This window comes from Peromyscus maniculatus, chromosome 14, assembly GCF_049852395.1.
Source record: "Peromyscus maniculatus bairdii isolate BWxNUB_F1_BW_parent chromosome 14, HU_Pman_BW_mat_3.1, whole genome shotgun sequence".
NCBI lineage: Eukaryota > Metazoa > Chordata > Mammalia > Rodentia > Cricetidae > Peromyscus > Peromyscus maniculatus.
The window spans coordinates 61,887,296-61,914,820 of record NC_134865.1 but is presented as its reverse complement, the minus strand read 5'-3'; the positions used below and the strand labels follow the sequence as shown (position 1 = coordinate 61,914,820).

General features: G+C 37.4%; 1 protein-coding gene across 19 annotated transcripts in view; it reads right to left on the bottom strand.

Annotated features, from left to right (window-relative positions):
• Positions 1-27,525, bottom strand: part of Nrxn3 (neurexin 3) — a 1,618,850-nt gene that overhangs the window by 140,839 nt on the left and 1,450,486 nt on the right. For all 19 annotated transcript variants that reach the window (XR_013044430.1, XR_013044432.1, XR_013044431.1 and 16 more), the window contains 2 exons: positions 8,827-8,916; positions 3,142-3,449 (listed from right to left, as the gene is read on the bottom strand). Coding sequence is in view for 16 of the 19 variants with exons in the window: in XM_076551152.1 (XP_076407267.1) it covers positions 3,142-3,449; positions 8,827-8,916 (398 nt within the window). In the remaining 3 variants the exon portion in view is untranslated. The remainder of the gene's footprint in view (positions 1-3,141; positions 3,450-8,826; positions 8,917-27,525) is intronic.

The window sequence follows — 27,525 nt, the reverse complement described above, 5'->3', positions numbered from 1 at the left end:
CACACTCTGAGTATTCTAGAAGTAGACTTTTCCTCCAGCATTGTACTTCTGCTTATTAAGTAGCTACAAGATGACTTGTCTTCTGACTTACTCAGTGCCTGCTGAATATCTAGTAAGTACAAGACTTGTATTGAAGATTATTATCTGCCCACCTGGCTTTTTAATGTGCACTTTAGCTCTCTTTTTTATCCCCTCTCAATTGAGGGGAGCATCTCGAAGCATTCTTTTTAATATAAGGTCAAGATCCACTGCTTGGGCACAATAGCTGTGAGTAATTTAACATAGTCCATGCCATTCACAAGCAATTCTGTGCTCCTATCAGTAACAGACTGATCTATCACAGAGATCAAAGCACCAATTACTTCCAAAAGACTGGAGCATTGGAGAGCTGTATCAACTCAAAAACGATTTGTTCACATTCATACACAGTTAAGAGCAGCACTAAAAGCACTTTACAGTTTTCCTTTGATCTGATGTGAACACGAGCCAAGGTCTATCAGAGATGAACTCCTCAAAGGAGGTTTTCTCAGCTTCTGCTTTACGAAGGACTCAGGGAATTTTTTGAATAGTGACATTTTTATACTCGTAGTCACACATGCCTAATTGTTTTTCTCCTAGAAGAGTCTCATTTTAGGACAACCGTGCTTTAATGATATTAATCAAAGTGAAAAGCAAAGAACAGAACATCACTTGTAAAATGGTCTGCAGGTGATTTCATACAGATGAAAACTGAATGATGGACCAGTGAACAGGAAACTTAATCTTTTTTATTTTCTTTTCGTTTTTTGAAGTACCTCTCAGAGATCAAAGCTTTATGAGTCCTCTTTATCCAAGAAAATTGGCTAGGTCATACATTGGATGCATTTGAAACTCCTGGGTCTGATGTTCTTCACTTACTATGTTCAGCATCTAAGAGTTGTCCTAAATCTTTGGGTAGACTTGATGCAATCTCTAGGCTGTACTTAGGCCAGACTAGGCTCAACTATGAAGTTTTCATAAAGCTTAGGGCAGAGTTCTTGTGGCTAGCTGGCAAGAACAAAGGCACCTAAAATCTTCCACACTGTGTCTCCTCAAATTTCCCTTTACAGAATCCTGAGGCTTCTGTATCCTTTTTCCCCGGGTCTAATCAGTTCTGCAAAGCTGCTTACTGGCTTTCTTCCAAGAGTATGTATTTACACACCCATAGAAACAAGGAGTGTCAACAGATTTATAGCCCATCTTTATAGTCTTAGTGGAAGGAAAAAGGAAAAGCATGTAAAGATGTAATCCAATTTTTGCCAGCCTCTGAAAGAGCAGCACTCACCAGAGGGAAGCTGTTGGAGGGGCACTCCCAGGTGCTTACTTCCTCCAAGAGATACCCCAGGCTTAGAGTTAAATTACTGGCAAGGCTTATGGACCTTGAAATCCACTCCTGTCCAGAAGCACTGGTTCTCTTAGGTTGTAGAAAGAGTCTAGGAACTCAAACAATTTGCCCCCATTTACATATTCACTGCTACAGGGGAAAAAAAAAACCCAAAGACTGAAGATTACCACAAATTGAGGCAATTCCCAGAATCCCTATGTAGCATTAAATCTACTTGTGGTCAACAAAAACTTGGCCCTAAAACAGACTGCAGAATCAACCATTCCTATGGAGAAAAAGCTATTTGCTCTTCTGCTTCCCACAGAGCTAGCAGAATATACTCTGACAGAAACAAACCAGGGCGGCCAAGACCCATGCAAACAGAACTATCCTTTTACCAACAGTAAACAGATCTATGCTTGAACTATAGAGAGTCATAATAGAAATATATATTGCCTTTTATCTTCTTCTCAGTGAGTGGAGTGAGGTGTCAGGAGTTATTGCTGTAATATCAGTAGAGAAGTGCCATTTTTCTCTTTCAAGCATGTGCATAGGTATGCATGGAACAGCATCCATGATTACAGGACTACTCTGCAAGTCAGGTTCTTAGCGGCCTTTGGAAAACACATAAAATAGGCTGATGGCATCATCAGCACACATAGCTTCAAATTGCTCTTTGGAGCCAGGAAAGAAACTGTCTGGGTTTTTGCTCAAGCTTAAAGAAAAGGAATAAAGGACGACAATATGTTTCCATACAACTAAGTCATATAACATAATTCTGAAAAATAAAAAAAAGAAACCACATGGATGAGTTTTAATTAATGATTCACTGTAAGTTTACAGTGTCCACTGGAATGGAAAGAAAGGTGATGCTAAAGACTACTGAGCTCCTGGACCATGCGTGAAAACTGAGGAGCAAAAGAGACAAGTACTGATCTGCTGATGTTTACAAATAAGTAACCAGGGTAGGTATAATTTCACCACAAGCATTTTCTTTGATGCCAACGCATTTAAGGCTAATAACTCAATTAACCTCCTAACCCTACTAACTAGATTTATGAACTGCTAAGGGAGTCAGTTAAGTATTAAGCTTTAGCTTGTATATAATTTCTTTCAAGTGAACAACAATAACAAAAAAAAAACCTTACCATAAGCTAAGAACTTTCTGCCTAGCTAAAATCAATTCTTTACACTCTCTAATAGAACCAGTATATTAGTCAAATAAAGTAAACAAAATGACTCCAAAATGACAGCTCATTAATTAGGATTTAATGTCAAACACAATTCACAAGGAGTGATTGAACTTCTTGTTTCAATTGTTCTTGATTGAAGGATACCCATTGACCCTAATAATGTGCAATTCAGATTCTAGCAAATATATCTGGAGGATGTGAATAGAACTGAGCTAGGGTACAGACTTGATGATGGTAAAAAACTTTCCTTTCTCCCTTCCCACTTTCTCTTATTTGAAAACAACAGGTAATACAATGAGAGGAGATAGATGGTTTATAAACATAATAAAAGTACAGTCCATTGTTCATTTTGAATAATAGTTTTTCCATTTCAGTGATAAATTCAAGGGATAACATGAGTTATCTCATGAGCTCATGAATGCCACACGACTTCTCTAACTCAGTCATTACTTACTTACTCTCTAGTCTTAGGTCTCATTATCATGAACATCTTCAGCCCTCCTTCAAAGACAGTAATTCAAAGTCCTTAGCTACCTAGAATAATAACCACAGCAGTAGTGCTGCAAAGTCAAGAAAGAAGAACAATATCACAAGAGAAAGGCTTACCTGAATGCTGGCCGTAGAGCGATTCTTGCGGGTGGTGGTAGTAGCCATAGTGGTAGTGGTTTCCATGACAGTGGTAGACATTTCAGGTGGCATGGAGGTCGTCTGTGTTGTTCCCGAGACTGATGGGACCTCTCCCACTAGCCGAACACTTCCATTGATTTTAATATTAGGGTTATTCTCAGCTGCCATGTTCAGTACTTTCAAACCATCATAATAGAGCCCAGAGAGTTGGCCTTGGAAGAGGCGTCCTTTGTCCTTTCCTCCAATGGCTATTTGAGCCTGGGTGTTGAAGATGGTTAACTGCCGGCCTAGTGGATTAGGTGGAGGAAATACTATTATTTCCATACATTTCTGCTCCCTACTGTACCTATTCTGTATGGAGCAAGCATCTAATAGGCTTTCTTGAACAACCGAAGTGGATAAAACATATAAGAAAAATTCACTACTGAGATTGATGAGTAACATTTCACAAAAATTATCTCTTCCACTGTCTAGATAGAAATCCTAAATTACAAGAATAACTGAGTATCTTTCCCATTCTAAGGAAGAAGCCATCTTGGTTTAAACATGAGCAGTGTTACCATTTCCTGAGACATATAATCTAGGATGACAGAAACATCCAGTTCAGATCATGACCAGAATGAATCACAGATGCCTAGTACTCTGATTTTAGGCTACAAATTAACATAATGACAACAAAAAAGAATGATATGCAGCAAACAAAAACTCAATGAGGTGATTTAGAACATTGAGTTTAAAAATTAGGTTCAGTAATTAAATGAAATTTACTGAAATTAAACTGCAATTTAGAGGATCGGATTCAGTGCATGCTTATAAAAATGGACATTCTCATCACCAGGAGCATAGTTTTCCATAAATCTTCACAGTGAGTAATATTCTATCAGCATTTGCTACTTAACAGCATCATGATAGATGTATAATTTGGAGGGAGGTATTATCAGTCAATGGATTATTCTCTGAGATGGAGGAGTAATTAGGCATTGATAAAGCTTCTACAATGGGAATGGGGGTGGGGATGAGGAAATCCTAAAATGGTTTTAAGAAGATATGGGGGGAGTAATCAGAATATATTATGTGCATGCATGAAATTGTCAAATAATAAAATTAACCAATAAAAATGAATTTTAGAGGGAGGATGGGAACTGCCCAAAAAAACACATAAAACTCCTTGAATGATGGAGAGACATGGTAACAGACTGTAAAATATCAATACTTAATCTTATTTCAGATTTTCTTGTGGGTACTATTTTTAGTTCTGTGGCCCAAAAGCTTACAGAAAAAAAAAAATCATGATAGGGCTGTTTAGAATGGAGCATTTCAACAAGTTAGGCTTGTTCTTCAAGATTTCTACTTATTTTTTAAAGCCAAACTAGATCTTTCCCATGGGGGATAACAGCTTTTAAAATCTCATTGTAATTTATCATGACAGCAACATGCTAAGGCCTCCCTTCATGTTATCTCTTTAGATTAATTCCAGCTGCTTTCCCATATTGAGTAGAAGGGGGAAAAGACACCTATTCATAGAATTGGATACATTTATTCTAGAGTTTTCTTTTATCAGTGATCAACAGATTCACTAATTCTTCATCTAATCATCTTGATTATTTTAGTTATTCAAGTTATCGTAAATAACTGGAAATAATTTTTTTTCTACTCATGCCTGCTTGGTAAAGCACAAATGCTTTCCCCCTCCAAACTCTAAATATATTTAAAAAGGTATGTTGTGGGGTTTGGGTTCTCAGCGTCTATCACTAATATAAACTCAAGCCTACACAATGCACAGCTAGCCTGTATTTCTGGAATTGAATGTGGATATACCTTCTTGGTGTATACTACTGGAAGGTATAGGAGGAAACTGCACGTGTTCAGAGGGGACTATTCAGATAAGTGTCAATTTTGCTATCTAGTCAATTCTTAAGGGTTTTTATTTGAATAATTTATAAATAATACTACTCTGCTTTTAGGCTGGGGGGGGGGGCTTTATTAGGGCAGGCATGATCCACACTTCATAAGAGTCTTGGAACCATCCAAAAGGATCTTATGCTTTAATGAAAACAGAATAACCTAGGTCCCAGGGATGCAATCAATTCATTCCATGCTTTCCCAAGAATCCCTTCAGTGTCCTGTGAGTTGGTACCATTTGACAGTCGCATAATGTTTGCCTCTGTTCTCTTCACAGGGGTTGCAACATGTTTAATGCACAATGGTGCAGGGGAAGGGGCTGGACTTCTCATTTCTTTCTTTGGGAGCCATACACTTACTACAATAGAAATGGAATAATAGATGCAGGAAAATTTTGCTTAACTTCATATCAGCATTTGGAGCAGCTTAACATACTGATTGAGAAGAAGCTATACCATGGGAGATTTCTAGCATATAAATTCAGTATCTTAAACTGATAGTCCCCATGCAAGATATCATTTGTATGTACAATGGTTTTCCATTTATAATATTATCTCTCTCTTTATATTTCTCTCTCTCCCCCTCTTCCTCCCTCTCTCTTTTCTATGCAGCCCATCATTGGTGATTAGTTAATGGTTGAGTAACCTTGATTATATGTAGAAGATTTTATTCTAATATTCTTGGAATGCTTCATAATAATAACCTCATATGATAATGGTCCTCATCTTACTTTCCTGGAAAGATTCATTCTGTCAATACTTAAAAATGGAAAGACAGTCAGAGAAAATTGGAATTCAAACTGCAATAGACTGGCTGGAAATGATGGATTGCCTTCACTCTATTTGCTGTAGTTCACTCCATAAAGTCGTCACTGCTTATTCAAGAATAGCAGGAGACTAGGGAAAGGCACGGCATGTTTGAGGCCATTAGACTGAAGAGTTGCTTTATTCTTGACTATCACTGATTTGCCACAGGGACCCGACCACTCACTTCTTAGATCCAACACACTGGTAGGTGAGACAGAGAAAGGGGCTATCCAAGTTTCAATTTCTTTTAATGACAGGGGAAGTGTGTTTGGGTTTCTGTTAGCATGCTTGCTTGGTGGTTTTATGGCTAGGTCTTTTTCTTTTGTTTTACAACATTCTCCTAGTTCTCTGCACTTTGCCTAGGGGGTTAAGGACAAACCTAGAAGTCACTAGGAGAAGAGAGCACTCGGTCTCCTCCCATGTCTTCCTGTCACTGCCTCATCTCTCTTTAGCTGCACAATAGGTCATGAACAATGGAGAAACAGTTTTAGTACCCTCTCCTTATAAAGGATGTACAGGACTGATAGGAAAAAGTTTCTGTTTTATTTTTTTATTTGCCCAAGATGCTTCAAAAATCTATGCCATATATCATTCTCATTGTTGTGATTGATAATGTGTAAAGTTTTTAGAATAAAAATATCATTATACATGTTCATTTGAATAAATGTGCATTATATATATATGCATATATTTTTGGAGTCTGAGAATTGTTCTATCAACAATAATATGAAATTTGATAACACCAGTACAGGATTCCTAGCATGTAACTGTTAGTTTCATTTTAGATGCACATCCTTTTGGAAGTCATTATTTGTTGCTTCATTTTAACATCAAGTTCACATAGGCTTAGATTAAATCTTTGCACGTCTCTAGTCAGTGTTGCACAAAGACTAATTAAATCTCAGAATACCCTGAGGGAATAGGCAGTATTATTTCTCCTCTCCTCATATGGGAAATCTGAGCCACAAAGAGGTTAAGTGGATTGTCTAAGGTCAGAAAGTCAGTCAATAGTACACAGCCAACAAAGAGACTTGGGAATGCTGTGACCCAGCTCTTCTCCCCAATGACAGAAGTAACTCCAGAGAAACATTCCATGTACTTCTGAATGCACTTGTCTAATAATCCTATTTATTTATTTATCCTTTATACTCATCTTCACAAAAAAGGTCTTTCAGTGCAAATTTTCCTTTCAATTTGAAAGTGAAGTTAGCTAGACAGAGGAAGAGGTAAAGATAATAGATACTACTCACCCAAATTACATGAGTAATTTCAGGAAAAACAGTAGAGAAGATAATCTTACAGTTTGCAAATAAATTGTCCAATAACATATACATACACACACACACATATATACCATACCACCTCAACCACCCTTTTCTATCCACCCCAGCACTCAGTGTGTGTATGAGGTCTTCTATTTACATGAAAGCCAGCTGATAATGAAACTACCAGAGGAAAACTTAAAGCCTACTAACCACTTGATAATGATTTGTACAAATGAAAATGCCTGGCATGCTATTAAACTTAGACTTCAAAAGGCAATGGAAAAAAATAAAATATTATTAACATAAAATTGAAAGAAACACAAAAGTTCTCTCAGGCACATGAGACTCCAACATGCATCTAGTTCTCTGTTTTAAAAGTGAGGCAATTGTTGTCTTTAATGTTAAAGGGACTTTATGAGCTGTTGATTACTACTCAAAATTATTTGCTTTTTAGAGTTATTCTTAATTTATTTTTAATTAGACCACATATGTTGAAAACAAGGCATGCAGTTAAGATTTGGTAAGGATTTTCTATGTCTAGATGTCTGAATGCTTTTACCCAGCTAAAAATCACACACAATTGTCAATTGTCTTTTTATTTGTATATTATGTAATATCCCCAATTACTCCAAATATGTAATTCAATCAAATCTCTGCCAAATGAAAGGCTCTTTTAGATCTCGAGACAAGAGTTAGATCTTGAGATAAGAGTTAGTTTATACAGCCTCAAGTAAGAACAGAACTTGTAGTTTTCTTGGAGATAAGAAAAATTTCTTCATCAAAAGGCAAGTGTGTATCTAGTAAGCAAAAGAAACTACATAGAAAATTCTGCCAAGATTTATAACTGCTGCCCTCTTTTATTCATGGAGTGGTTGTTTCTGTCAGCAAATCAGAACTTGCTGTTTTGATTTCCACAAGACTTTACTTTACCAATTCATTGCCTTAACAACTTGCATAAAACATTGTACGAATGCACGAGGGTATCACACCACCAAAGTGTAAAATAAGTTTGTTTTGTTTTAGTTTCCCGCAGCAACTGGAAAGTAATTAAGCTCTCCTAGAAACTTTTGCCCCTGATGGTTTGAATTTCGAGGCAAAATCTGTTCTTTCTCAGCCTTCTCTTTGTTTAAAAACAAATGTTAACATATACTGCTTCCTTTATAACATTTGTTAAGCAGTTTAAGTTACAAGAGTTGATCTAAGATTTTTTTTTGTTTTGTTTTGGTTTGGTTTTTTGGTTAGCCATGCTATAAAGAGTAAAGCCAAAACAGCCTCAAGATGTAATTTAACAAGCGCTTTTGAAAATTCTTTAGAAAGTTTCGGTGAGAGGTAATTTAAAACAAATTAACAACTAATGTCATGCAGTGGTTAAATTGCCATATACAGTCTGTCCTTCCTCCTTTCTTTTCCTTCCTTCTTTTTTAAAAATGTGTTTCCTGGAATGTGTTGTTTGTGGCTGTCATGCTGACAGCAGGCTAGATGTTAGTCCCTTTAACTGTGTTTTAATGGCGATGTATTATTGCATGATTTATCAACATATGGCAGGTGGAAGCTGACACAAATTATAATGAAAATTAAAACAGTCATTTATGCAGCAGGCGATTATCATTTAAGGAACATTTATGTGCAGGCTTTAAAAATGAGGGTTTAGAGTCAAATGATTTTAGAATGAAAGTTTTAGCGACCGTTACCTTTTTCCTGCAGCCACTCCTCTACAGGCCGGTTATATTTGAAGGGGATTTTCTGTTTTACCATTTGGAGGCGTTCGTTATCAGTGTTGCCTTTAAAGTTTAAAAAACAGCTTAAAGAACAATCTGAAAAGTCAATAGGTCATTAAAAAACATCCTAGGTGTTCAGTTTGTTTTATGAAGATTTTTTTTTTTTTTAGAGATAGATATCAATTTATCTTTAGTAGAGGTGGAGTTGAAGTCGCTCTGCCCTTGGATGACGGGTATGAGGTCAGATTGATCTCAACTATGCAGTGCTCCATCATGTTTTGGTCATGTGGTTTTGGATATAGATCTGTAAGCTGCTGGGCTATTTACAGAAACCCCTTTCCTTTTTCACCCTGTCTCCTCCTTCCTCCATCTACCACTGGGTTGGTCTCAGTGAAGCTCAATGATCTCATTGAGTTGAATAATTCTCTAACCAATACCATATCAATTTCATAACATAAAGGGAGCATACAGATTCTCAGTCATGTGGATGCTACTGTTTTTCTGATGGGTACCATTCAGGAGCACAGTGCCCTTGCTGCTTCTCTCAAGCATCTGTACTTTCTTACTCTGAATTCTAGAAAAGGGCACCAGAGAAAATGATTGAACCCCTGCTAGCCAAGGGAGACTAGCCAAGAAATAGTTCTAGGGTTTGATTACATTTCTTTGTTTGTTTGTTTAGTTGGTTTGGTTTTCTGAGATAAGACTCTGTAGTTCAAATTTGTCTTAACTCATGGTAATGCCCCTGTTTCAGTCCCCCAGAGCTTGGATTAAAGAGAGATTTCTTACTCCAAAAGAGAACCCTGATATTACTGTACCTATGTGAAACTGGCAGAACAGTACAGGTGGCACTGTAGACTTCTATCTTTTTTTGTTGCACATTTTAAGCAGATGGGACCCACAAAAAACGTAACTACAGGCAAAGGAAGTTATACTGCTATATAACATTTACAGGCTCTTGAGCATTTACATTTTATTGGTGCTAGAACATGCTGGGTCAGCTGTTCATTCTCTCTCTCTTTCTTCCCCTTCCTTCCTTCCTTCCTTCCTTCCTTCCTTCCTTCCTTCCTTCCTTCCTTCCTTCCTTCCTTCCTTCCTTTCTTTCTTTCTTTCTTTCTTTCTTTCTTTCTTTCTTTCTCTTCTTTCTCTTCTTTCTTTGAAAGGGCCTTCTTGAACAAGAATCTATTGAAAAAGCCTGTTAGGAATATTTCTTCCAAGCATGAAATATCAAATTAGTTTTAGGCTCAAACACTGTGTTTAAGTGCTGGAGATGGCCCCTCTTTCCTTTGTAACTGCTATTACCACTCCTGGGTGGTTTTTCTAATTAGGAAGAGACTTTGAAAGTGGTGGTGTGGAGTTACACCCCTAATGAATATGCTTCCAATAACAAAATAATGAAGGCATGCTTTGGGAACTGTTTTAGCTCATTGGCCAACCTCAAATTGATTTAGTAAAAGCCAGTGCACTGTAACTCATCATGTTTGGTTCAGAGCCTGGTATTAAAACTTAGGGAACTCGATTCCAAATTACTAATATTTTTAAAAGGAAATGAAAATCTTAAAACAGGTGGCTCAGGGGCAAATTCTAGAGAAGTCGGGAAGTCAGAGTGAATAGCATCAGATCAAGTAAATAGAAGTGAGCCATAACATTTCAATCACAGAGCCATTGCAGTGCAGCAGGTATCACTGGCTAAGAAGATGCCACATGTGACACTTAGAATACTAGGCTTGCTAAGATTAGAGGGGGAAAGTAAGAGAATCTCATAGAAATTGGGTAGCATTCCTGGGGAATGGTTGTTCTCCTTAGGCTTCTCTGATGGAAACACTATTCTAAAAATTTGAGTCATCTTTAGTGCCCTGGAGTTTTAAACAAACAAACAATGGTTCATGACAAACAATGATGGATATACTTCCAGCCCACATGGCAGATCTCTATCTCCCTACATAAATTACAACATATTAACATATCAACAGGCAGTTGCAATCCATTGGAGGCTTTCTTGATGAGCAACTCAGAGCCTTGGGTTGCCTAGGCCTACCAAACCAACAAAAACCTATTGGGGGTAATGTAGATAAAGGGAACTGAATGATAAACAGTTTGGGTTTCTCATGGATAGTTTAAAGCTTTTCTCAAAGTACAGCAGCATGAAGGGTAGGAGACAAGAAGCAAAAGGAAAATTCAAGATACAGCATCATTTTTTGCTGTCTCAATATGGCCATAGTGAAGGACATAGGCTTAATTGGTCTATATAGCTCCAATTACTGATCGTGGTTGTTGCTGTCCTTGGAGGACAAGTATTTTATATTCCATTAATCCAAAATAAAATGGGTAACTTTGAAATGTTTTCACAGAAAAGGAGTACTTTTCTGAAAAGAACCCACATGCCTATTACTTCTACCTACCAGGTGACAGGTAAGGTGTGGACTTCTATAGCAAAATGAGATGCCGCACTGAAGAATGACAATTGAATTGTGTTGGATTTGCCTTTGATAAATTTTGCTGTTTTGAGTTTTCTGTATTTATTATCATTATTGACTATATGACTAAATACAGTGTTGATTTTCACTCTACTCCCTGAAATGAATTAGCAAAGTCAAACAAAATATAATATGGGAACTCTTACTAGCATGAAAGGCAAATGCAGAAATAACAACTAAAAGCTCAAATTGTCCATGTCGTCTAGATACCAAGTTAATTAATTTACAGGCTATATTGATTTGCTTCCTCCAAATCTACAGGGTTCTTAGCTCTCCCAAAGAGCCCAGCACCTACGATTCATCTTCTTTTAACTATAAAGCAGTGTAGGAAATCATTTAGGGACATAGTAAATGCTGGAAAGAGAGGAAGCTTTGAGGTACCCAATGGAGAAAAGCACAGCTGGAATCAACCTCTGACCTTTCTGAAAATATAAAGAGCGAGTCCATTCTTCTCCACCTCAGCTTTAGAGACATTTAGAAGCATGGTTTAAGTCTTGCACACCAGACTGATACCATCCGGCACCAAGGACACTGATCTAGCATGCTGTTAAAAGTCGTGAGAGATGGAAGGCCATTTGGAAAACCACATTGGTTTAAGCCACCACATTAAAATTGTTCTTAGTCTCTTTTCATGTTCTTGTTGGCTTTTATTTTAATTTATCTAAAACACTAGTAAATTCTGTTTAAGAAACATGTGTAAGTGAATGAGTTCATTCGCCCTGAGCCCCATTCCATAGAATGACAGAAGGGCAGAACTTTATATAAGAATTCATACAGAGGACTATTCTGAAAGCTGCACAAACCTCATTAAATTCATATGCATTCTTATTAAATACACAATGACATTAAGTTGTACATTTCATATAACAACTAGTATGGACACTTAAAGAGTGTAATTGATTACTCAACAAAAATAATGCTATATTCAGGATAGAATGGCCTTATGAACAGTAAGTCAGAATGTCCTTCAAATAAAGCATATACATTACTGAGTTGACAGAAACATCAGTTATTTACCACATGGAGAAACCCATAAATTGTATAAGGGGGTCTTAAAATAAGTACTTAAGTTAATGATATGAATCTGACATCTACATAGAATGGAAGTTTAGAAAAACAAATAGCCATACTTTAGCCTACTTGAAATACAATGTGTACATGTTTATTCTGTCACTCTTGACAAGGTACCGAGATTTTCATACAATTGGTTTCCTACAGTCTACTAACATTAATATCAAGTGGTTCTACTTCTGGAGACGAGTACAATATGCACTGTGAAATTATAACGTTATGGAGAGCAGAAGGCTCCGAGTTGAATCACTAAAGCCCAACTGGTTCATACACACAGCACTGACCATCATGCAGAACTACCTCACAGTTCCCACTTTGGGCTGAACCCTGTAAGGTCTAAAACAATGGAAATAGAGTAAGATAAGACGAGAAAAGCAAATTGGCCTTTCAATGGGTCCACAGCTTACATCTGTATCTCTTTAAAACAAGGACTTGAAATTTGCTAATCACCCCAATAAAATAAACATAAAAGAAAATAAAAATAAAGATAAAAAGATCCTTAAACTGGAGAACTGAGTGAAGACAAGAAGAAAATTCTTACATAGATCAGAAACCACTGTGTCTAACACTGTGGTCCAAATATGGGCTACTTTGTTAGGAATTATGTTAATTTTTAAAAGCTCTAATCAGTACAGTGTCAAAGTTTAAGCTGTGGAATTTGGTGACATATTTGTTTTGGAGTTTTAAATTTACCATTTATTTGCTTTATGATTTTGGGGAAGTCACTTAGCATTAGACTCTTCATTTCTCAGTTCACCATAGTACTCAATGCTGAGTAATAGGCGGGTAAAATATACACAATTACTGATATATGGAAAACACTGAATTTATCTTTGAGAATAATACTAACATAACTCTCCTGTGATCCAGAGGAAGCACACTGGTTCCAGGGGTTGTTTCCATGTTGTTCAAACCTTATCAGTTGTCATTCAAAAGACGACTATATCCCATGTGGTCTCACAAAGAACAACTGTCCATAAAACAAGTAAAAACATTGTAACCTAATATAATCCCTCTGAATCTCTAGCTGTTGCTGTTTATATTTCTGTGTTTTCTAAACTATATTCGGCTACCTCCATTTCCAAAGCAAAGTGAGTTTCCATAACACTGAAAGTAAAGGACCAATTCAGGCAGTGACAGATGTGATTTCTTGGTCCAGCCACAGGTAATGATGATATAGTGCCACTGAGTTGAGGAAGAGTATCCGAAAGGTTCTGGCAATTTGCACCAGAATGGCAGAAAATGCTTTTCTGCAAGTAGCCTATTAATACCATCTGAAGTGTTGTCAAGCACGTAGCCATGCTAATAGGAATAACTGGAACAACATTCACCTGCATGAAATTAATGCCAGAGGTATTTTTGCATTTTGTTTTGAGCTCTGGAATGAGGAAAGAAAAGTTTTCTTTATTGCTCTGTCAACACTAAAGAAACGAGAGTGCGAGCCTATAATGAATAGTTGGAGACTGGGAAGATGGACTACGGCTGGTGGCAAAAGAAAATCAATGCTGGTAGCTCAAGTCATTGGGCAGTTCACAGGCTCTTGCCATGCCCGTGTCCCCAAGGATCACTTTGTGAGTTTCAAAGCAAATATATAACACTGAAGAAAAGGGACCAGGGAACTCTCTGAGTGTGGCTTTGGCCACATTCCTGGAGTTTTCCCAAAACGGCTTTCTTAAGAGTCAGATGGGTAAGTGTACTGCCCAAAAGGCATCTAAAATGCTCAGTCACTTGTAAGGGATGGATGGACCTCAACAAAAAGCTAATATCTTATATTTATAAAGTGCCTTTCAACCAAAGGGTTCGGAATGCAATTATAAACACCATCTCATTAATCCTCACGACACACCTTTAGGCTGCAGGAAAGGAACTATTTGTATGTTGTGAGCCTTGATCCTTTAGTGTACCAAGGCAAAGAAATTAATCTCTTAAAATGGAAACCTGATCTGATGGAGGAAGTGAATTTAAAGACCCAGAACACATAGGCATTATTAACTAAGGGAGGTTTTGTACATCCACTCTACTAGTTCCTTCGGCCATGGTAGAACTTCCATTCCCAAAGAACAAGATAGATAGCCATGTGGATCACCTAGGTAGACCCTGACATGACTGGCAGAGCTCACTTCTTCTGCATATGGCATGCTACTTTCTCCCTTTACAAAAGAAGCTGAGATATTCAGGCAAAGCTGGCATCCTATATCTAGCTACCCAAGTGGCCCTGTCCTTAATTTTTTCCATCTGTTGCTATCTGAATACACTTTTTTTCATGCACATATGTTAACATCAAGTGATTCTTTCAGATCCTAAAAATAAATCAAGGGGCCATTTGTATTGGAATAATATGATGCTGAAGAAATCTGATGCAATAACTAGGTCATGTGTCATCACTTCCTGTCTTTTCTCCATCCTCAACTGTCAGCCTGAAGCTCGTTTCTTCTAAAGTCCCTTCCTACTCTCTGAATTCATCGGGAGTATTTTGAATCCATGTTGGATTAATAAAATGACATCCAGATGATTGCAACATCTTCATTCCCTCCCATAATCAAAGAGAATGTTCTGAAGGAATTTGAATAGAACTTTTTTTTTTTTTCAGTATTGTTCGGCTCCTTGGCATTAACTTTCTATTTAGGAGATGATCACAAAACAGACATACTATAAATTAATGAAACATAAGCTGGCTATAGTATTTGCTTTCCTCACTTGTCTCTCCTGCGATTATCCCAAAATGCACACCAAGGATATGCTGCGAGGCTCTCTGGATTTGTATCTCTCTTTCTAGAAAGCTTACATATTACCACATCTTTAAATTTCAGTTTCTTTACATGTAAATGTTATTGTTGTAATAACTACAATATTTGCTTCAAGAATTAACTGAGGGATGTTATGGGAAGCAATTATCAAGATGGGTACTAGACAAGTCCTAGATATAGGACTTCATTTTTGTTGTTTTGAACAAGTGCCAGATTCTAAGGGATTAAGCTGAAAAAAAGGTGAATTCAATGAAAATTACTTCTACACATAAATGTCAGTGCAGAACATTTCTACATTTCCTTATCAAAGGTAAAGGTTTATCATGCACCCTTAAGCCGTTTGACACATGACCCTTCAAGATTCCAGCCTCAGTTCTTTTTTCTCATGCCCTCCTTGTGGCAAAAGCCACAGTGTTCTCTTCAGCCTTACTCATCCTTATGATCCATGCACTCCTGTTTATCTGCCTTCCACATGAATGCCCTCACTCTGTTGTCTTGTTAGTTCCTTTTCTTTCTATCTACCCTCCTCTTCCCATTGCTGTAAAGAGGGTATGACAACTAATGCTTTTGAAGCCAGAATACTAGAATGTTTGATTTACAAATTCTATTCATGCAAACATGCTTGTTTATTGTTCCAGCATCACTCAGAGGACAGATGGGAGTATTGGGAGAACAATTTTACTGGATACCATATACTATAGTTTTGATCCTCGGGAAAAGAGTGTCATACTGCAGCTGGAGAGATGGTTTAAGATGGCACTTTCAAAAGACCTAAGTGTGGCACCCAGCACATATAGCAGGCTGCTTATAATGAATGGCCTATAACTCAAGCTCCAGGGGATCTGATGCCCTCTCCTAGCCTCCATCTGTACCTGTACTTATGTGCATATGTGCCCTCATGGATGCACACACATACACACTCAATTAAAAATAAAATAAAACTTAAAATAGTAACGTTATGCAACGGTCTATATCTGTAATATTATAAAAGTTCATGTCATCTACTTCTGTTTAGATATAATGAAATCACTGGAGCTTAAAAGTAGAGATCTTTTAGATGATATTTCTCAGCTTTCTGTCATTATAATAAAATACCAGAGGTTATTAATTCAAAATGGAGAAGGTATATTTTGGCTCACCATTTTAGAAGTTGCAACCCAAGGTTAGATGATGACATTTACTTTGGAGTTCTGGAGAGATGTCAAGAGTACATGGTGAGCAAAACTGCTCTCTTTACTAGCCAGGAAATGAAAAGAGGAAATCTAGAGTTGCTCATCATAGTCCCCTTCAAGCTGTGGCTTTAGTGATCTAAGGATCCTTCATAAGATTATCAAAGTCCCATTTGTCAGTTGTTGGTGTTTTAATTTCTGAGTGCATAAAGTTCTATTCACAAATTGTGCTTATGTGGTTTAGTGTATTTACTGCCTTTTCTTCAGAAAATTTCAGAGTTCCTCATTCTGTATGGAGGTCTTTGATTCACTTAGAGTTAATTTTACTGCATGGTTAGAGATGAGAATTAAATTCAATTTTCCACATGTGGATATCTAATTTTCCCAACACCATTTGATGAAGATGCTTTTTTTCTTTTTCCAGTATGTGCTTTTGGAATTTTTTGTCAAAAATCAAGTGGCCATAATTTCATGGGCTTGTATGTGAGTCTTCTACTCTGTTTTATTCATATGCATGTTTGCTTTTTTTGCCATTACCATGCTGTTTTTATATACGATAGTTCTATAGTATAATTGCAGATCAAATATGCTCATTTCACCAACATTATTTTTTTCTCAGGATTTCTCTGGCTATAAAAATCTCTTAATAGTTCCCTTGTCTCTAATGCAAGCATCTTGATGACCAAACATTTAGTATAAAGACTTTGGGGACATTCAAGATCCAAACTATAATATAGACCATGGCTGAGAGTGAATACAGATACTGCTCTATTTATGATAGCATTATATTACAATAAGCACATTATATGTCAAAGAGTAATTGAAAGTTTAAAATATCCTTAATGTAGATAAGCTATATACTCTAGAGTATGTACTATTCCCCTACATTATTATATATCTAACTTGGAACTACCACTAGATGCCTCTGCCACCAAGACAGAGTATACTACTACACATTTCTAGTCTACAATAAGATCAAAATTCAAAGCATGTTTACTATTGGATGTGTATTGCTTTCACATCATCATGAAATTTAGCAAAATACTGTAAGTTGAACTACTGTTAAGTACAGGGCCAGCTGCATATTCCTTCCAGGTTCTAAACGTCACTGTTTCCACTCCCTGCATTACCCACATATGACCTGGTTAGGGTACAGGTGTGCATTATTTGCCCAAGAAACCACTATTCAACATTTGCTTTATTACCAGCTGAAACCGAAGACAGTTCCCAGTTGAATTGTCTCCCATACATATTAGTCAATTTTGCATTCATGCAATGCAAGTTTTGAACTTCAAAGCGGGGCTTTAATTATATCCCAGTAAATTTATTCTCTTTTGTTTCATAACAGCCTTCAAACATGATAAGAAAATGTTTACCTCTGGATTTCTTTTGGGTTTTGTAGGTTTCTCTTAGCTTTGTGTCATCAGCAAAATTTAATAAGCCTATCTTTTATACATTTATTTTAGTCACTGAAAATTTTTTTGCAAAGGGGGAAGATTGCAATGTGGCTTTATCATGTCTACAAATTCATTACAACTTGCTTCTCCAAGTGCAGAGCTTGATTTTCAAAATTTAAAAGTAAGCTGGAATAAAGACTTGATTTTTTTTTTCTTTAGGGAATTTTTTATGGCCACTGGTGTTTTGCCTGCATGTTTATCTGTGTGAGGTTGTCAAATTCCTTGGAGTTGAAGTTACAGACAGTTGTCAGCTGTCATGTAGATGCTGGGAATTGAACCTGAGTCCTGTAGGAGAGCAGGTAGTGCTTTTAATCACTGAACCATCTCCCTACTCCTAAATACATGATTCTAAAGAATAGAACATCCATTTATGACCTTCTAGAGCATGAGAAGGGACTAGTCCTGCAAAATGATAGCCACAGGATCTTCATGACTTGGGGCAAGAGCAGGGTATCAGAGAGGAGCTTCAGTGAGGGCCCAGTGATGATGGTGTACTAGAGGTTAGGGGCTTTGAACCAGGCTAATGACTCATTGCAATGAACATTTGTGGGTGGGGCTGATTGAATAAAAGGGTATACTACATGACACAGCACAGCTACCAATGCCACTAGGATGAACGAAGAGGTGTTGTAGAGGTGAAAAAGATAGAGGAGTGAGGTGGGTTTTTTGTTTGTTTTGTTTTTTTATCAATTGGGAGGGTGGCTTGGTGGGTGAGGAGTGGATACGGAGGGACTGAGAGGTGAGCAGGATTGGGGTATAAGATTGGAGATTCCTAAAGAATCAATACAAAATTATGTTCTAAAAGAGAAATTCTGATATTACAAAGATAATATCTGTTGTCAGTAAAAATAAAATGAGCTGATCACAAAATTCTGTGCATACACACAAAAGAGTGGGACATGATGGAAACAACAGTGTTGAACTTAGGACTTAAGTTGTAAAGGGTTCTGAGGGTCTCCCTTCCTTCCTGGAATGGATCCCTACAAAGAGTTATCGTCACAAAGGCACTTAAGGTTCATAAAGAGGTGGACAATGTATGGAGTTGAGGTAGTGAGAAAGAAACTTCCAGGAGATAAAATCAACAAGCTTCCTATTCTTTTGAGTGTGAGTGATAAGTAACGGAGTCAATCTCCCACACATAAGTAAGTCTCCAGTGTACTAGAGCCCCAGTGCAAAACTTTGACTACATTGATCAGATGCAAGAATGAGAGGCACCAGCCTAAGCTGTTACCAAAGCCTGACCTATAGAAATGATGAGCTAATAAATGCTACTTTTATTATTTGTGCTTTCTCCAGAATAAAGTGGACTGATTCCTACACAGCAACACTTTGGAAGTTAGTAGAGAACTGATCAACCTCAATGACATTTCCTCATGGTTTTCCTTATGTTGTCCAGTTCAGGGAGAAATTCCATCACTATGCATAGGAGTTTACAGCATTTCCACTGTCTATCCATTTGCTATAATCAGGCAGAGGGCATTTACACTGATTTGTTAAGATAGGTTTAAATGAACCTGTGTTAGTCCCCAGATAGCACTGGGTTCTTTTATTAAATATGGTTAAATATTACCAAATTTCTTGTCAAATGAAACATGACAATTTGTGGATATGACTTCCAAGTTTAAGAGACTCATCTTTTTATACAATATAAGATTTTTCCAGTGCTATTTTCTATTCTAATTTTCCCCTACTCACTATTTTTAAGTGAAAATAATCAGGGCATAAAGTATAGTTTCCTTATGTCTCCTGGGAGCTTACATGGGGACCCAGAAATTTGATATCTTTGAAAAACTTACTTTGCCATTTTTTCTCATCTTTGATAGGACTGTGAACTAAGATTTTTATTTCTCTTGTTCTTTTTCCTATTGTCTGAAGGACTCTACCAACAACACATAAAATTGGGTATGAAGGAAGTGGAGTGTTCATGTTACCATTGACTGTCAAACCTTGCAATTAATCACAAAGTAATTTCTGGCAAGAAAGTTTACAAAAATATATTGCTTATTCTTTGAGAGAAGACATTTGTAAGCTTGAAGAGTCTTCAAAGAATATTTGTGAAATACAATTTCCCTAATTTTTTGTTTCTCACAATTCAGTGTCTTTGGAATTTGGAGCCCAGACTAGCCTGGGAAAGTATCAGAGTACAGATTTTGAATAATACCTCTCGTCCACACTATTTATTTAGTATTATTGCAGTTCTAAGACTTTAAAGAATATGCCAGTTAACAGCTATGTACCACTTGTAAAATTCAAAGGTCAGATGTATATACACCATTGTAGTGTGGACCAAGATTCAAAATGTCCCAGTGAAGAAGTCACCTCAGGGAATGCAGTAGCTTAGTGCATCTTGAATTCACACAATGCCTCGTTAACTCTACTTGGCAAATTAATTCAAATTGATTTGTTTGTGAGACTGCAGCCTGGCCTCAGATATGGCTGCAAACAAAGAATAATTATAGAAAACAATGTTTAAGCTCAGAGAAACATCTAGAGAGTTTAGATTAGTGTGAAGACTGTTTTGAAAACTACAACTGTATGTTTAAAAAGAGAAGAAAGGAAGATGAAAGGAAAGACAGGAAGAGAGACTATACCCTATGTAATAATAACATCAAATTTTGCAAATGATACTGACTTATTATAAGTACTTCAAAATGCAAGTGAAATATTTGAATTGATCCAGAAATAATATGGAGCTAACATATTGAAATGGCCATTTAATGAAAAAACAACAAACAAACAAAAACACTTTTAAGCAAAATGATCAAATACGCTGAGAAATGATGAAGAAAGAAAACCAAAAAAAAAAAATGTAGATTTATGTTACAGTATGAGAAGCAAAGATTAACTTCACATTACCAGTACCTAAAAAAGATACAGAGCCGAGGAGATGGCGGCTCATATAATAAAGTGCTTCTGTATCACTTTCCCATAATCCATGAGGAGGGAGGGAGGGAGAGAGAGGAGGAGGGAGAGAGACAGGGACAGAGAAAGAGACAGAGAGCAATTCCTTAGCAAAAGTAGCTCATTTCCAACTTCATTTGGAGACCAGAAAGTAAGGCTGAGAGGATAAATTTCAGGAGAAAAAAACCAGTTACTACCCTCAGGGCCCTTCCTCTCTTCCAGTATATTCAGTTGAAAAGTAGCTAACTGCTCATTGCCATGTCTGTACATCGGGACTTTTGCAATGGGACCATGCCCTTCTTCCCACTAACAATTGAGTCTGTCTTTCTACTGTGGGTCCTGCGTTGGCTGCTGGCTGTCCTCTGCCACTGGCCCATTAGCACAGGTGATGTGAGGTGAGCACTGAACAGTACTTGTGTGTGCTTGCCCCTCTTCCTGACACACCCTGTGATGGCAACATGAAGAGGATTGGGCTAGGTTCTTCCTTCACCAGAAGAGAGAGACAGCCACCCAAGTATCCTCATTCAGCTCAATAATCTCAACTGAGCCCTCACTAGTGAATGACAAAACAGTCCAGACTGTGAACTTGACCCTATCCTGAAGCCCTCACGGGAGAAGAGAATTCAAAGACAGTCGATTGCGCTTCTCTCTCAGCAATTCTGTCTCTTTCATTTGAAAAATTGGAATGTTTATCAGACAAGTGGAAGTTAGGGCATCAAGCTCATCTCCAAATTAATGATATAATATGTCTTATACCTATCAGAGAATGGACCTTTCTGCTGAGATAGAAATTGGTAGGGATCTTAGATGCCACAAAATGCAAAATTCTTTTCTATTTCAAAAATGATGGATCGCTTTCCTTGGCTTACATATGAATTAAAAAAGTTCATATGCTTAGAACAGTAGCAACCTTTGCCAAAGTGTCTTCCCCACCAAGTGTACCTGTTTCATAGCTTCACTTATAAATGTTGTAACATTTGTATCACGGTTTTCAATAACTGGTACTATGGCCACAGGCATGCTGGGAAAAAATATTCACATCTCCTGCATTTAGCCAAACTGTAAATAAATACATTTTTTAAACCAATAAGTTTTCTAATTTCTTTGGAGTAGAGGGAAACTGAGGTAGTGGGTTTGAGACTTATGTGCCTGTTTCATCTAAGAAAACTCAAATAGGAAGACAAAAGGAAGGAGGGAGGGAAGGGATGAGGGAAGGAAGGAAGGAAGGAAGGAAGGGAGGAAAGAATGAGGGAAGGAAAAGAGGGGAAGAAAAGAAAAAAAGAAAATGCTTGAGAGCTACAGAAATATGACATAACACACAACTTATAGAAAACCTGAAATAATAGCCTGGAAGTTAGGCAATCTGTGAAGGACTTTTTTTTCACTTGATATGGAGAACACAGAACTCTCTGATATAAAAGTTATCATAAAGGTCTTACAGGAAGCAATAAGCAGCTTATCTGCTGTCTGTCTCTGGAGTTAAAGAAGTTTGGAATCCAGAGCCATGGATGAAGACGTGAGATGGAAACACAGCCCTGGGTCCTTGCTGTACAACTTTAGCAATGTACCTCTTTTCAAGGAAAGAAACACAATAATACAGCCCCTGAAGGGAGAAGAAAAAGGTGAGGCTATTGTTGGAAAACAGCAGGAAAGTAAAGAACTGATTTCTCCATTCCACTAAAAAGGAGAGAACGCCATTTATTTAACCTCGTCCCATCTGTATTTTGAATAAAGAGTGAATACTTTAGTAAACAGAGTAGTATGAATTCTGACTTTCTGGCACAGTGGTTCCCATTAATGGCTGTGAATTGCATTAATGATTCAATAGGGGTTATTAAAAGTTCATATACTCTTTGAACAAACATGGCTTTTACTCCCTTCCTTAAGCCTAACTTTCCCAAACCAATCTTAACCAAACAATTTATGTTACAGTAGGACATGAGTAGTCCCTGGTCTGGAATTGCCCATGTCTGTTTAGAATAGCAAAATATTCACTTCAACCTTCTCTATCAGCACACAACATTAAAAACAAAACCTTTAAAACCAAAGCTAGGAAAAAATACCAAACAGCTCCATCTTTCAACCGAGGCTGTTCAAATGCAGCCTAAAATATTAGTCTTAAATTTATAGTTTTGCGTAAGGCATCCCTTACAAGTGTATTTCCTAAGGAATTAAGAGTCAGCATTAGAATGGCATGACTTGAGCATATGAATGACAGGTAGACTCCAGAGTAAAGCATCAAAATGATCAAGATCTGAAGACTGAAGGGTTAAAGAAAGAGTAAGAACAGCTAACGTTGCTCAGTGTACTAAATGGCACCTCCAGGGACATATGCTTGCCCATCATTAGAAGTGCATCATGACTTAGAGTCGTGACTTGAATATCAGTTCTTATTGTGACTATGATGCTTATAAAAGCATTAAAAATTCAGCATTTTTATAAACAATTTTAGAAAAGTAGCTGATGATAAATTAGAAATTATTTACACATTTAAAATGTTTATTTGCATTACAATGTTTACTATATTAGTTGTTGTAGGTGTGCATTTTGCCTTTTTCTTTTCAAAAGTATTTTGTCTTGGTAGCTGGGGTGGTCATCTCGTTAGCTTTCCCTCATCATCACCACCAGGATGAGCTCTCTCCAGCACTGCCTCAGCTGGTTCACCCAATACAGCCTACAACAGGGATGGGACCAGTTCTCCCGCTCTTGGACACTCAGATTCGGGTCTCCCTCACTCACATCGCCAGGGCCAGCTCTATGTCTTTGCTTAGGCAAGGTTCAGGGTCCTCCTCTCTCAAGTCAGTTATTTGGGAAGCCACTGCAGTTATTTGGGAGGGAGGGTCAGGAAAACTCCACCTACAGTGAGGGGTAGGGCCATCTTTCCCAAGTGTGTGCCTGGGGGTTGGGGGTGAGCTCTTCCCTGAGGGGCAGGGCCTGTGGCAATATTCAGCAAGGGGCTGGATCAGCCATCCTAGGGTGAGTGAAGGGTGGAGCTGGCTCAGCACAGCTGGTTCCAATGATCCCTGTGCTAACCCCAGGTATCACCACAGACTCCAGCTGCAGCAGGACCTAGACTTGTCCAGTCGCCAACACAGCCTCAATGGCAGCACAGGCCCCTCAGATCAGCACAGCCCCAGCAGCATCCCAGAACCAGGGCTATGAGTTGGCCCACCGGAACATCCACCAAATCTATGAACTGTTGGAACATGTGAATGGGAGGAACTACAGATCCAAAACTGCGGGATCTCCATGACACAGGACAACAACAGGATATCCAAGAGAAGCCCCAGTGAGAGCTCATTATTGGTGTCATAGCAGAAAAGAGAGGCCTTCAGCCAGACCAATGACTCATGGCAGTGAACACTTGCAAGTAAAGATGAACAGACCAAAGGGTAAATTGTGTGCCTCAAAGGGCCACACTACAGTTTCCACAACAAGATTCTTCTTTGGGTTGGTTTTGTTTGTTTGTATTTTTGTTTTGTTTCTTTGTTGTTTGTTTGGTTTTTCTTTTAAATTTGGTTTTGTTTTGGGGGGCGGTTGCAAGGGTAGAGGGCAGATGACAGGGGCCAGGGAGATGAGTGGGAACAGAATATACGATGTGAAAAAATATATGATGTGAAAATCCACAAAGATTCAATAAAAACAATATCTATATCTACATCTATCTATCTATCTATCTATCTATCTATCTATATATATATATATATATATATATATATCTTTAATCATGTGTATTTGTGTGTATATTTGGGGGGGGGTATGTGCCCATGAGTACAGGGGCCTCCAGAGGACAGAAGACAGTGTCAGAGCCCCTGGAGCTGGATTTACAAGCAGTTGTAAACAATCAGATGTGGGTGGTGGGAACCTACTCAGGTCTTCTGTAAGGTCACTACATGCTTTTAACCACTGACTCACCTCTCCACCCCTCAGGTTTTTTTACAAAACATATAGATATATTAAAATCAAGTGTAAAATATTTTTATCAATCTACTTCCATAATCTGCAATATCCATGACACTGATTACTAGCAGATCTTAAGTACTGAAGAATATGTATGACATTGAAAATCACTGACCCCTCAGGAGACAGGTGTCTGGAATCCAACAAACTATTAAATTATATAACTTTAAAGGTTTAATGATCACTAAGTTACTTATAATATTTGAAACCCATGAATTTCAGACATATCAGTAAAATATTAATGCTCTGCCCTCTCAGCCATTTCAATATTAAATATATGGTATTAAATCTTGGCAATCTAAAAAACATATCTTAAAATATTTCAAACCAAAGCTCACTTTGTATATTCTCTAGAAGCTTTGCACTTCCTAAGTAGTTGTAAGAAATAAATAGTTATGGTTTTAAGAAATAATTCAGAATATTTCAACTAACATACCTAATCAAATAGACTTTGAAAAAAAATTAAAGCCTAGGAAGTCAAAGAGATCTATTCTCTTGGTGGGAAAAAAGACAAATTATATCATCTATAATATTACACATTGGACTAATAAAATTAATCTATACTGTACAGAAATTTCTGAACCAACCAGGGAAATGTACCAGGTGACCTAGTATTTTTACCACCCTAATTACTAGGTTCCTTTGAATTTCACTCTTTCAGAAACCTGCTTTTATCTTTGCAGTAATGATCCAAGACATTAAAATCAGGCTTTTGAGTGACTCAATTTGCCTTCTCGGGTTCAGGCAGGATCTATTGATGTTCCATGCTGTCCTGTCAGAGAGCACTTACAACATTAGTAAGTTTAGGGTGTAATTAGGGAAAGATGTGACAGGTGAAGGAAGAACATGCAGTTTTAGTGGTTTCAGGATTTGATTTCTTATTTGGGGGGTTGGGGGCTGGCAGTGTGTTTCAATTCTACTAGAATCCATGCAAGAGTTTAGACTTCTAAACAAGGTTCAAAATGTCCCATCTAACCCAAGGATGCTAGCTAAAGATTGATGAATGCAACTCAGGAGAAACTAGACAGTAAATAATGAAGAAATATGATCCTATCCATACTTTGACTCCTGTGCCAATCAGAAACTGCTGAAGCACTTACTATCACACTCCAAAAAGATTGGAGAAGAAGGTGTGCTTGGAGGAAATGATTAGAATGGCTTGTATTCAGCTGCTGAGGATGGAAGTGAGTCTAGAGTTTCCTTGGAAGGTTTGAGATCGGGGTTGGCCAGGACTCATGGTAAATGTGTTGCCAAAGCACTTTGCTCGGTTCAGTTGACTTATTTCAAGAACAACTCTATTAAGTGTATTTCAACATTCCCTTTATGGACCTGCTGGAGCTCAGAATTCTCAGAGGTCAGAGAGAGGAAAAGTCACAAAATGAAGCAAATCTGTTGGATTCTGTTGTTCTGCTTCCTCTAGGGCAGCTCATGGCTCCCCGAGAACCATGTATTCCTTCCTGTGAGTGCCTTTCTATTCATCTACAGCAGCAGTCCTGTGCTAGCCACCATAACCATGCAGAAAATTCAGTGGAAAAGTTGGCAATTCATCTTGAACATCTGAAGGTATCAAAGTTCTATTTCAGTTCAAGTTTTACTTATAGAAACTGCCAACAATTATGTACAAGTTAAAAAAATTAAACAGATACTTCTAAACTTTGGCTATCTTAAGTTTTTAGATGTGCTTTATTTTATATTCCCACTTATGTTTTATATATATAATTTTAACCCTCCTAGATGCAGGATTCATCTTTTCCCTCTATTTTCTCACTTGGTCTAGATGAACTGGGGGAAATCCATGCTAAAACCACCTAATGGTTGTAAAAATTATTTTAATAAAATAAATTTTTTAACAAAACCCCTTCCATTATATTTTTAAGAGATAGATAACAAAATATTTGCTATTTTCCTATTACTTTAAAATTAATTTACTTATTCAGGGCTTATAAAGGAAACTCTTTACCAGGATATATAACATTGTTACTTATAGGTATACAGAGAGTTCAGAAGTAATTTAACAATTATGTGGCTTTTACAATATTTGGTTAAGAAAACAGAACTTGAAAGGAAATTATGTTGTTTGAGTTACAGGAAGCAAACTCTATTGGTCTGCTTTCTATTTGGGGATTTGAAACTTTAATTTTTTTTTTTTTTTTTTTTTTTTTTGGTTTTTCGAGACAGGGTTTCTCTGTGTAGCTTTGCGCCTTTCCTGGAGCTCACTTGGTAGCCCAGGCTGGCCTCGAACTCACAGAGATCCGCCTGGCTCTGCCTCCCGAGTGCTGGGATTAAAGGCGTGCGCCACCAACGCCCGGCGAAACTTTAATTTTTGATTGATGGTTTTATTGAAGTTAACACCAAGGTTCCTGAAACGAAAAGGACTCTCCATTTTGTACATAAAATTCAGTGTATGTCTTGGTTTGAGTTTTTAGAGTTACAATCATTGTGTGTGTTTAAGATGTCCAACGTGGTCTGATATCTTGATAAAGATGTAAATAATGGTGTAATTATACAGTCAATTGAAATGACACAGCCACTTATCATATGATGATCTTTCCTTTTTATAAGATCACCTACCATTTTTGGTAAATTGCAAATGTATACAATGTTAACATGATGGTCTTTCTGTTGTACCTTAAACCTCTATGCTTACTTATTGTTCATAACTACTTTGCTGTTTTGCAAGGAAAATACTGCTTGATCTCACTTACGTGCAGAATCTACAAAAAGAAAAGCCAATGCATAGAAACAAGGAATAGAATGATAGCTCTAATGTTGAGAGACAAGGGGAAACAGGAAGATATGGCTCAAACTGAGTTTTTTAGTTTATTTTAAACACTTCAATAAAATTCATAGCCTGTTTGTTGTTGCATTGTTCCTTTGATAATAGTGAACTAGA